The sequence below is a fragment of the Rana temporaria genome, chromosome 9 (genome assembly GCF_905171775.1).
Source record: "Rana temporaria chromosome 9, aRanTem1.1, whole genome shotgun sequence".
NCBI classification, from domain to species: domain Eukaryota; kingdom Metazoa; phylum Chordata; class Amphibia; order Anura; family Ranidae; genus Rana; species Rana temporaria.
Genome location: NC_053497.1, coordinates 154,364,613 through 154,377,675, shown reverse-complemented (window position 1 = coordinate 154,377,675; position 13,063 = coordinate 154,364,613). Strand labels below are relative to the sequence as shown.

At 44.9% G+C, this 13,063-nt stretch overlaps 1 protein-coding gene across 1 annotated transcript in view; it reads right to left on the bottom strand.

The window, feature by feature from the left end:
* ADGRD2 (adhesion G protein-coupled receptor D2) overlaps window positions 1-13,063 on the bottom strand; it is a 999,543-nt gene that overhangs the window by 251,626 nt on the left and 734,854 nt on the right. Inside the window, exon 22 of the mRNA XM_040324866.1 lies at window positions 9,594-9,647. Within this exon, the coding sequence (XP_040180800.1) occupies window positions 9,594-9,647 (54 nt within the window). The remainder of the gene's footprint in view (window positions 1-9,593; window positions 9,648-13,063) is intronic.

Here is a 13,063-nt window from a genome sequence, read left to right as displayed (position 1 = left end):
ATTAACAGGCCCTTCAGGTCTGATATGGATATTAAGGGGAACCCCGTCGTCAATTTAAAAAAAAATGATGTGGGGTTCCCCCCAAATATCCATACCAGACCCTTCAGGTCTGGTGTGGATTTTAAGGGGAACTCCACCCCAAATTTTAAAAAAAAAATGGCGTGGAGTTCCCCCCAAAAATCAACACCAGACCCTTATCCGAGCATGTTAACCTGGCCAGCCACAGAAAAGAGGGGGGACAGAGTGTGGCCCCCCTCTCCTGAACCGCACCAGGCCACATGCCCTCAACATGGGGAGGATGTCCCCATGTTGATGGGGACAAGGGCCTCATCCCCACAACCCTTGTCCGGTGGTTGTGGGGGTCTGCGGGCGGGGAGCTTATCAGAATCTGGAAGACCCCTTTAACAAAGGGGACCCCCAGATCCTGGCTCCCCCCCTATGTGAATTGGTAATGGGGTACACTATACCTCTACCATTTCACGAAGGAAGTGTAAATAGTTAAAAAATACACAGACACCGTAGAAAAAAATCCTTTATTAATAAAAAAAAATCCAGCGATGTGAATCCACTCTCGGCCCAGCCCCCCGCTCCAACGTTGTCTTCTATCCAGCGACGGATGATCTCTCCAGCGACGGGTGATCAGCGGTCCGGTCCAGCGATGAGAAGATCCATCCGTCCAGAGCGCAGCAGGCGAGCTCCTCTCTCCGCTGGACACAGCCCAGCGGAATGACGCGCTGGAGGTGTGACATTTCTTATATAGGGGAAGCGGCCACCCGTCACGTGACCCCGCCCCCTCTGACGCACCCTCGTACATCACTGGGAAAGCCCGGTCTTTCCCAGTGACGTACGAGGGTGCGGAATGACGCGCTGGAGGTGTGACATTTCTTATATAGGGGAATCGTCCACCCGTCACGTGACCCCGCCCCCTCTGACGCACCCTCGTACATCACTGGGAAAGCCCGGTCTTTCCCAGTGACGTACGAGGGTGCGTCAGAGGGGGCGGGGTGACGTGACGGGTGGCCGCTTCCCCTATATAAGAAATGTCACAGCTCCAGCGTGTCATTCCGCTGGGCTGTGTCCAGCAGAGAGTGGAGCTCGCCTGCTGCGCTCTGGACGGATGGATCTTCTCATCGCTGGACCGGACTGCTGATCACCCGTCGCTGGAGAGATCATCCGTCGCTGGATAGAAGACAACGTTGGAGCGGGGGGCCGGGCCGAGAGTGGATTCACATCGCTGGATTTTTTTATTTATTTATTTATTAATAAAGGATTTTTTTCTACAGTGTCTGTGTGTATTTTTTAACTATTTACACTTCCTTCGTGAAATGGTAGAGGTACAGTGTACCCCATTACCAATTCACATAGGGGGGGGCAGGATCTGGGGGTCCCCTTTGTTAAAGGGGTCTTGCAGATTCTTATAAGCCCCCTGCCCGCAGACCCCCACAACCACCGGGCAAGGGTTGTGGGGATGAGCCCCTTGTCCCCATCAACATGGGGACATCCTCCCCATGTTGAGGGCATGTGGCCTGATGCGGTTCAGGAGAGGGGGGGTGCACTCTGTCCCCCCCTCTTTTCTGCGGCCGGCCAGGTTAACGTGCTCGGATAAGGGTCTGGTGTAGATTTTTGGGGGAACTCCATGCCATTTTTTTTTTTAATTTGGGGTGCAGTTCCCCTTAAAATCCACACCAGACCTGAAGGGTCTGGTATGGATAATTGGGGGGAACCTCACGTCATTTTTTTTTAATTGACGGTTCCCCTTAATATCCATATCAGACCTGAAGGGCCTGTTAATGAAATTTGGGGGGACCCCCAGCTTTTTTATTTTTATTTTTTATGAATGAATCATCTCTGTAATTGCCAGAGCCGACAATTCATTAGACCCGCAAAGCCGGTTTTAAATGCCTTTTTTCCTTTCAGAAATGACACTTTGTGCAGGGACAGTTCTATGTACGGGAAACATGCGCTTTTTCACATGCTGACTTTACACCCCCCCTAGGTACGAAATTTAAAGTAATATTTAAAGTAATATTACACTTTTATTGTTTCACTTTTAGCATTATTAAATTCACTGCTCCTGAAAAAACGGCCGTTTTTAAAACTTTTTCATGGGACAGGACCCAGGTCCCCAAACACTTTTTAGGACAATAACTTGCATTTAGCCTTTAAAATTAACACTTTAGATTTCAAATGTTCGAGTCCCATAGACTTTAACAGGGTTCTAAAGTTCACACGAACATTTGGTGTGTTCGCAAGTTCTGATGCGAACCGAACAGGGGAGTGTTCGGCTCATCCTTAGTTGAAACCCTGCACACGCAATGCCAGTGACTACACACAGGAGCATGCACTGGTAAGTAAAGGTAATAAACGCTGGTTACCAGGGTACTATGTGCCTTCACCACATAGTGCTTCAGCATCTCACAGTGGTTGATAGAAACCTATTACCCTATATGTGCTGCTGAGTATACACTGAATCAAGTGCAGTCATGGTACCAGTGGCTTACTCCCAGAGATGTGTGGACACAGAATGAGGTTCATGCAGGATGCTTATTTCTGAGAAGTAACCAAAAAGAGGAGGGATGTATTCAGCACTATATTGGGGGGAATAGGAGCTGGGATGGGTGTTGTTTTTGGAGAGGACATTGGTCTCCTGAGGAACAAACTTGCAGCCATAGCGTCACATAAATACCCAGTGTAAAGTGGCTCAAGATTTTGTCAACCGTGTTGAGAGGTTGGTAGAGAGTGTGAGATGGTACAGGACAGAAATATGTCATGGGCTCTGGCGTGCACACAGGGGCAGGCGGAATTATCAACCAACATCAAGCTGATTGTACAGTCCTTGTATGAGGGGCAGTGGCCTTATGAGTTAGCATCACAGCTCAATAAGATTTTACCAAAGCACATCTCTTACACTAATCCAAGGTGGTGGTCGAATGCCTGGATGGGCTGTGCTATTTTCGATTATGAGAGATGCTATGCTTCCTCATTGATCCCATATACAGAAGTACAGACTCAGTCTGTGTATTTGGTGGTATCAATGGGCTTGCTGACTGGGGATTCTACTCTACTGTGTCTACTTTCTAGACTGTTATGGACTGCTCAAAAGGAGCCGTGTCTGGAGAAGGATGATGTGCGCCCTTTAGGCGCAAATAGGCATATGTTGGAAGGCAACATGAATTAATATAATTTCTGGATTTTCTACACATCTATTTTCATTCCCAACTATCAGCCAGGCTGATGCTTGCAGTTTCCTGGAGGACAGGATGCCCCCCCCCAGAGGTTGGAATGTAGCCAATTAAGCCTCTAAATTTACATGATACTAGCTGCTCCAATCTGTCTGCGCGATTCCTTGATTAGCCCTCCGCAAACAAGCTTCAAAAGGAGGTGTAACTGCCAACATAAGTAATGGCAATGATCAAAGGCCAGCAAGCTATTGGAGACAATATGGGCAATACTGTCACCAGAGGCCAAGTATGGCAGGACCATCAGTAATATAATCTATTGAGGAGGATTGTCCTGTGAATACTGTTTGGTCCAAAAGCAAATGGGACTGGCAATTCAAAATGTTTGAATGAGTTACGACTGAGGTTCTTTAAATAGGACTGTTTGAAACAGAGAGCCCTCTTTTAACATCTGAGCTCAGCCAACAAGGATTCTACCTATAGGAAGTGTTAAGTATATGTTCTGTTTTATTGTTGTTATAGGCTCTATAGATATCTGCTGTTAGTGTGTGATAGTCCTATTTTCTTGGGAAATAAATAAGATATTGTTAACTAGCATATGTGTCTGTCTTCATAGCAGTTGCTACTGCTTTTCTGGTGGTGTACACAGTACACAATACAATGCAGCCATACTGCAGTTGCTACTACTTTTTTTGGTGGTGTACACAGTACACAATACAGTGCAGCTGTAGTGCAGTTACTACTACACTTCTGGTGGTGTACACAATACATTGCAGCCGTAGTGCACTAGCTACTACTTTTCTGGTGGTGTACATAGTACACAATACAGTGCACCCGTAGTGCAGTTGCTACTACTTTTCTGGTAATGTACACAGTACACAATACAGTGCAGCCGTAGTGCAGTTGCTACTACTTTTCTGGTGGTGTACACAGTACACCATACAGTGCAGCCATAGTGCACTTGCTATTACTTTTCTTGTTGTATACACAGTACACAATACAGTGCAGCCGTTTTGTAGTTGCTTCTATTTTTCCGGTGGTGTACACAGTATACAATATAGTGCAGCTGTACTATAGTTGCTACTACTTTTCTGGTGGTGTACACAGTATCTAATACAGTGTAGTGCGGTGTTGCAAAACAAAATATACATCATGTCTAGATTGTAAGCTCTAACGAGCAGGGCCCTCTAATCATTCCTGTATTAAATTGTATTGTAACTATAATGTCTTCCCTGATGTTGTAAAGCGCTGCGTAAACTGTTGGCGCTATATAAATCCTGTATAATAATAATAATAATGTCTGGAAGGCCACCAAGGAAAGGCAGATGCTCACAGGCCACTAAAAGAGGGCAAGCAGGCTCTGTGTCTACAGTCAACAGTGCTGGTCGTGGACATGGTGCATCCTCTGCACGTGGCCGTGGGGCATGCTTGTCCTATTTTTCTGCTACTGGCCGTGTTATTGAGCCAGAACATGCAGAAGAGTTGGTGGAGTGGATAACAAAGCTGTCCTCATCCTCCTCATCCTCTGTCACCCAGTTGCCTTCCAATGCAGCTGTCAAAGCAGCCTATTCCACCGGCTCCCTGTCCACAGTCAATCATTATGCATGGTGGAGTCCCCTAAACTATTCGACCACAGTTTTGGGTACATGCTGCTGGAGGATGTGCAGCGATTTGAAGGCAACAATGTTGGTACCTAGGTTAAGGAAGGGAATGACTTGAGCCCAGACAGAGGGGTGCCCAAGAAGGACAAGAAACTGGCAGTCATGTTCCCCCAGCTGCAGCATACTGCCAAGTTTGCCCCAGTGACGAGCAGGGAGGGGATGATGAGGTCACTGACTCTACTCGGGTGCCTGATAGAAAAGAGGAGGAGGAGGCATATCTCCAACAAGGCAGCTTAAGGGCAGCCACCCTATTGCATCACACGGCAGAGCTCCGCAGTTGCAGGGCACTCCTGACTCCCTGCTGATTTTGAAAAGTTCCTTGGTGTGGGCCTTTTTTGACACGTGTGCAGCAGATCGCACCATTGCTGTTTGCAACCTATGTCTGAAGTGGATCAAGCGTGGTCATAACAGCAGCCGCTTGGGCACCACAAGCTTGACCAGACATATGACGACCTCCCATGCAGTCCGTTGGCAACAGCACTTGAAAGAGCCACATGAAAGAAAAAGGTGGACTTCTCCTTGCTCCTCATCTGGGATGTCTAACCCCACTATACCTCCAGTCCTTTCAAAAAACATGTCTAACTATGTCCATGTCTAATGGACTAGAAAGTTAAACAGACTCTCTTTTTGCATTTTTGTCAAAGTAGGACTTTATATCTATGGGTCTCTTGTTGCGTATACTCCTTATCTTGCTAGGTGCAATGATGTTTTTAACTGTTAATGGTTTCCATATCAAGCAATTTATAACCTGCTTCTCATAATATGTTGTAAACATGCTCACATGCCCTTGTAACCTTTCGTATGTCGGGCACACTAAGCGCACCTTCAGAAAACACATAGGTGACCACCGTTCTTTTATTTCTGGAGGTGGTGACTTACATAGTGTGCCCCAACACTTCAAGACTTATCATACCCAAAACACTGGAGATCTGTCTATGCCACTGAGTGCATACCAGAAGGGGACCTGCCTGTTAATGAGAGGTTGTCCTTATTGTGCAAGAGGGAAACCTTTTGGATTTTAAAGCTGTCTACTTTGTCACCCAATTGGTTGAATGAAGAGCTGGCTGTACACACCATCTTATGAACCTTCGATTAAGTTCATCATTCACACAGGGTCTTTCTCTAGTTATGCCATCATAAGGTTCTGGTTCATTGTGGATGGGTTTATAAGTATAAAAATATATATATATATGTTTGATGGTATCTTTCTCACATCCACCATTTACTGTATTTTCCGTCGGTGTTTATTTTTTATTATTTGTATTCTTAAACATTTATTTTTATTTTTTATTTTTGAATTACTTTATGTTTTATGTTATTTCTTTTTTACTATATATTATACATATCATTGATTTCTTGTAGTATATATCTTTCAAGAGGATATATACTCAATTAACATATTTTTATCAAATTGTTCAGTGGATATATGTTTTATGCTTGTGTATTACTAATGTTATGGGTAATAACATTATGGCTATGCTGGGGGAGGAAAAAGGAGGTAATTCTGCCTTTAAGATATAATTAGCTTTCTGTGCATTTCCTATTAAACTCTCATGATGACAGCCTTCTGAGGCCTCGTACACACGACCGAACATGTCCGCTGAAACTGGTCCGTCGGACCAGTTTCAGCAGACATGTTCGATCGTGTGTAGGGCCGACCGGACAATTTTCCGGCCGACCGGACAGGTTTCCAGCGGACAAATGTTTCTTAGCATGCTAAGAAACATGTCCGCTGGAAGCCTGTCCGCCGGACATGTCCGATGGTCAGAACGACTCATCGGACATGTCCGCTGGCCCGAGAACCCGCGCATGACATCGAAGTGATTCGACGCATGCGTGGAAGCATTGAACTTCCGGGTTCGCGCACGTCGCCGCGTCATCGTCGCCGTCACGAAACCGCGTATTCTGTCCACGGGGATTTTGGTTTGATGGTGTGTACAACCATCAGACCAAAATCTGCTAGTAGACATGTCCGATGAAAACGGTCCACGGACTGTTTTCATCGGACAGGTCCGCTCGTCTGTACGAGGCCTGAGAGATTGCTCCACGGAACGCCATTTGCCTTTTCTTTGTTCTATACTATACACTGCATCTATTGCGGCCTTGAGGTCACATTCAGTGCGACGCCTGGAAGCTGTGGCCACCCACTCTTTGCCTAAGTCTCCCGGGTTTGTCTTGGGATCAACCAGCAAGCCCGCGGCCCTGCTGAACAGTCTTATGTCACCTCCGGCTACTCAAATACACCTGTTTCTTTTTTTTTTACCACATCAGACTCAACCATAGCAAGAGACTTGCTCATGATTTCATTCTGTTTTACAACGTTGGGCCAGCAGTTCACCACAATGGTACATATTGGGCTCTCCACCATATCCTTCACAAAGCATTTGCTTATTTCCATCTAGGGGAACGAGTGGTCTACCCGGCCAGACCATCTACTTTTGCCTCTCCTGCATCTGCTTAAACTATGGTATATGGTTTCAGCCTATCAGTTACATTAAAGTAGGATTATGGAAATATGTGACCAACATACATAAAGACTAGTTTGTTTATACAGGAGCTTTTTTCTCTTTTTTAAGTTTGTCCTATGACCAATAAACAATATATATTTTATATATTTTCGCATCATCTGTCGTTTGGTCTTACATTTGTGGAACTATATCTACCAGGCACCAGCTTGTACAACACTAGTTTGTGGCTGTACAGACTTATAGGCCCGGATTCAGAAAGGACTTACGCCGACGTGTCTTCTGATACAACGCGTAAGTCCACGGGTGCGCCGTCGTATCTATGCGCCTTATTCAGGAAACAAGATACGCCTGAATTTTGGCTTGGTATGACCAACGTAAGTCTCCTACGCCGTCGTATCTTGGGCGCATATTTACGCTGGCCGCAAGGGGCGCTTCCATTGATTTACGCATCGAATATGTAAATGACCTAGATACGCCGATTCATGAACGTACTTGCGCCCATCGCTGTAATCTACGCCGTTTACGTAAGGCGTACGTCCGGCATAAAGTTATTCCACCTAAAGCCGGGGTAAGTCATGTTAGGGTATGGACGACGGAACAGCCTTCGTATTTTATGTAGTTTACGTAAGTCGCACGTGAATGGGGCTGGGCGTAGGTTACGTTCACGTCGTAGGCATTAAGCCGTTGTATCTTAGGGAGTAAATTTGACGTGATTCTGAGCATGCGCGCAAATGCACTGTTCTTTCGGCCATTCATTTACATGGGGTCACGCTTCATTTTAATAGATCACGCCCACTACCTCCCTACTTTGAATTAGGCGGGCTTACGCCGGCCAATTTACGTTATGCCGGCGCAAATATGGGAGCGAGTGCTTTGTGAATACTCAGCTTGCCTCTCAATGTGACGTCGGCGTAGCGCATATGAGATGCGCTACTCCGGCACAAAGATATGCCGCTGTACGTGAATCTGGGCCCAAGTATTCCCCAGCACTTCTATTGGGGAACTTTGTGGTTATACTAGCAGAGCAGGGGATTTAATGAGAAGAGCAGCCTGTTTAGGCGAGAAGGGTATAGATGCAGAAATTACCTCTTCCATGGCTTCCCAGCAGTGGTTATAGCACTTCTCACTGATGGCTGGAGGGAGGGGGGATAAGAAAAAGGAGTGTGCCTAATCCAGACTCTGTGTGCAGGCAGCGCAACACAAGGACATTCTCCACACACACAATGATCCTGATCAGGAGCAGAGCAGATGGAGAGAAGGGGAAGGAGTATCTACAGCACACAGGGTGGGCAGCATTTTGAATGCACCTGGGACAACCAGAGTTCTTTTTTATATACCCCTCTGTTTTGATAGCATTCTGTATTAATTGCATATAAATATTTTATAGACTTAACAATTGGCTTATACATTTTGAAACATGAAAAAAATAAAACTGACAAATGTTTCCTTTTACATAAATAAAGTGGATGAACGGTCTTCAGAAATATATACTAGGCAAACACTGTGGGCCAGATTCACAGAGCAAGTACGCCAGCGTATCTACTGATACACCGGCGTACTTTCAAATTTGCCGTGTTGTATCTTTAGTTTGAATCCTCAAACCAAGATACGACGGCTTCTGGCTTTGATCCGACAGGCGTGCGGCTTCGTACGCCTTTGGATCGTAGGTGCAATACTTCGGCGCCCGCTGGGTGGAGTTCGCGATGTTTTCCGCGTCGGGTATGCTAATTAGCTTTTTCCGTCGATCCACGAAGGTATGCGCGGCCGTCGCATTCTCTTACGTCGTTGCTAGTCGGCTTTTCCCGGCGTATAGTTAAAGCTGCTATTTTGTGGCGTATAGATAGACTTGCCATGTTAAAGTATGGCCGTCGTTCCCGCGTCGAATTTAAAAAAAAAATTTTGGCGTAAGTCGTCCGAGAATAGGAAAGGACGTAACTCACGCCTAAGTTCAAAAAATTACGTTGGTGCGACATCATTTCGCGCAAAGCACGGCGGGAAATTTCAAAACGGAGCATGCGCAGTTCATTCGGAGCGGGGACGCGCTTCATTTAAATGAATCACGCCCCCTACCCACCAATTTGAATTACGCGCCGAGAGATACACTACGCCGCCGTAACTTATGGCGCAAAATCTTCCTGGATTCGACTTAGAGCCAGGTAAGATACAGCGGCGTAGCGTATCTCTGATTTGCTGCGCCTTTCTAAATCTATGTGAATCTGGCCCTGTGTGTTTTGTAGAATAATTAGACAGTTATTCATTTCAAAAAACATTTTATTCTAACTTACCGTGAATGAAAGGGCCCTTTTCTTTTCTTTCATCCTCTGAATGGCATTTCTGACCTAGAAAAAAATATTCAACATAATTCAACAAATATTCTGGACATTTCATAACATGCTTTCTTCTCTTTCATTTAACAATGCAAAAAACACTTCACCATCAAGAAAAGAAGACTCGTAATCGTGATAATGGTATGCTCTTACTCTTTCACCCCCTAAGCGGTGTACAGTGCTCAGTATTTTAAAGTGCAAAGTGCCTAAATAAACCAATCATTTACTCATCATTTCATTAAAGGAGCCAAAGCTATTTTGGCTGTACTTCTCCTATAGATTAGAGAATTGAAGTTCGTTCTGCACTCCTGCGATTCATTTTCAGCTGACGTCACAGAGCTGCTCCAGGCTCAGAAAGGATCAGCTCAGAAGTCTGAGCCGGTAGCTGGCTCAGCTGGCCCTCCCACGCCCTCCACAGCCCAGCGATCCAGCGAGTGCGCACCGGGGGGGAGCAGAGAGCCAGAGACTGACAGAGAACTGAGTGATCAGCAGTCTTTAAAAGCTTAGTTGTTAATGCAGAGCCAGTAGGGGAAAGATGCAGCATCGGATCGATACAGAATGTAAGTATACATTTTTTTTTTAAAGTCCATACTTGTCTTTTAAATAAAAATAGACTGAAAGCCTGGCTAAGAGGGGAGTTCATCAAACGTATTGCTGCTCGGAAGAGGGGTTCTATGCAGTTTCTCATGGTAGTTGGAGGGTCAGGTCCTGACACAGGAAAGGTCATATGTTCAGTCGCCTGGTCCGGACACATATTACACCTGGCAACACACCCTCAGCGAGTTATCCCTGCTAAGATTAGATCTCACTAAGAAATCCATGCTAGATAGTGTAACAGCACTGGTGAATGGAGTGAACCACAACTGCGGTTAGCAAGGATTTCAGTGCGATTCTCTATGCGACAACTCAGTATTAGGCCCCAGGCATTACTCCTTGCAGCAGGAGTTTGGGGGATCTATACATCATCTCTGTGTCACATAAAGAAAGATGTTGAGCTACTAAACATGGACGCATTACAACATGTAGAATAGTGGAGAACAACTGCGCAATGTTAAATAAATTATAACCTATGTTTGGATTAATAAGCAGCAACTAATCTGTAAACAACAGTGTGCAAAGAATAGGAAATAAATAGTTGCGCTATACCAAAGGATTTACTACCACTAAGGCCCCGTACACACGGTCGAACATGTCCGCTGAAACTGGTCCGCGGACCAGTTTCCGCAGACATGTCCAACCGTGTGTACGGCCTAGCGGACAGGTTTCCAGCGGACAAAAGTTTCTTAGCAAGCTAAGAAACTTGTCCGCTGGAAACATGTCCGTCAGACATGTCCGATGGTTATTACACCTAATCGGACATGTCCGCTGGTTATGATGTGTAACCAGCGCCCGGAAATCCCGCGCATGCATCTAATTGATTCGACGCATGCGTGGAAGCATTGCACTTCCGTGTTTGAGAACGTCGGTGTCTTCTACGTCACCGCGTTCTCTGTCCGCGGGGATTTTGGTCTGATGGTGTGTACACACATCAGACCAAAAGCTCCCAGGAGACATGTCCGATGTAGATGAATTAAACAGTGACATAGGGAAAAAAGAAAAATAGAAAAATTTAAAAGTAATGAGTCCAAAATGGATGTAAGGAAAGTCCATAAATGTTGTGACTAAATAAACACCTCTGCACACTCAAATTGACTGTGTTCTCGTGATCCCGTGTAGGCCCAATGTGAATCCGCTACCATTAGTCAAATAATCTGCTTACCAGATCAAAAGGTCCTAATGGACCAGATACAGCATATAAGAATCCAGCAGGAAACTGGTAACCACTGTTTCCGCAGTTTGGTAAAATCAGATGGGCTCCAAATGTAAATCACTCATTGGCAGGTCAATCATGTAAAAAAGGAGAAGCCTCACATAGCATACAATCAGGGTGATTTATTGGTAAAACAGTGTATAAAGTATACAACTCACATTTGGTAGATAAAAATAAGCCTTGAGCCTGTAGCGCCGGCCGGACGCTAACAGGCAAACACGTTCGTGTAGAGATTCAGCGAAAGAGGGCTGATGATGTCAGCACGCCGCTCGCTCCGCTGATGTCATCACCCTCTTTCGCTGAATCTCTACATGAACAGGTTTGCTTGTTAGCGTCTGGCCGGCGCTACAGGCTCAAGGCTTGTTTTTATCTACCAAAATGTGAGTTGTATACTTTATACACTGTTTTACCAATAAATCACCCTGATTTTATGCTATGTGAGGCTTCTCCTTCCTTACATGATTGACCTGCCAATGAGTGATTTACATTTGGAGCCCATCTGATTTTACCAAACTGCGGACACAGTGGTTGCCAGTTTCCTGCTGGATTCTTATATGCTGTATCTGGTCCATTAGGACCTTTTGATCTGGTAAGCAGATTATTTGACTAATGGTGGCGGATTCACATTGGGCCTACACGGGATCACGAGAACACAGTCAATTGGAGTGTGCACGGGTGTTTATTTAGTCACACCATTTATGGACTTTCCTTACATCCATTTTTGAACTTATTACTTTTTAATTTTTCTATTTTTCTTTTTTTCCCTATGTCACTGTTTAATCCATCTACAGACTGATTAAAGGGTCACTAAAGGAAAAAAATGTTTTGCCTAAAATTAATGTCTGCAAGGTAGACAGACAGAATAGTGTAATGATTCTGTTAAAAAAACGAGTAAAGACCTATTAAATTCCTTCATCTATATCACCTCCGGCATTCTAGTTTCTATTCTCTCATTCACTTCCTGGTTTGCAGTGCTCGTTCATGTAAGAACTAGATTTCCCAGTATGAATTGCGGCACGCCCAGTAATTCCCACCTCCTTGAAGACTCTAACACATAGAGAGCGTCCTGCCGCACAGATGTAGTTCCCAGGAGGGGGCGAGCACGTTACTGACCACCGCAGTAAAGCCTCCCTTCATGGTGGTGAGTAACAATCAGACAAGCAGGAAGTGAACAGAACAGAGAAGAAATAGAGCAACTTCTGAGCAAAAACGAACAATGAGGAAGTGAAAAGAGGAATGTCTGCAGGTAAAGGATGTTTATTATGAAAAAAAAATTCCTTTACAACCCCTTTAAGTTTTTTGTCTCTGCTAATATTGCAGACAAAGCACGTTGATTAGCTTCACGCTATTTCACCAAATGGTGGTATATGTTTTTATTTTTTTGGTGTTAGCATTGTTTCAATAATATATGCTTATAGTTTATTCACTACTAGGCACATATGTTTTACTTTACAGGTTGATATGTGTGTTTGATAGTGGTAGTATATCCTTTGGTATAGCGCAACTATTTATTTCTTATGCATTACAACATGCGACCGGAGCTTAGCGTTTAAAATTATAGTTCAAGATCAATATCCCAATACACCACTACATGCAAGTGATTATCAGTAAGGGACCC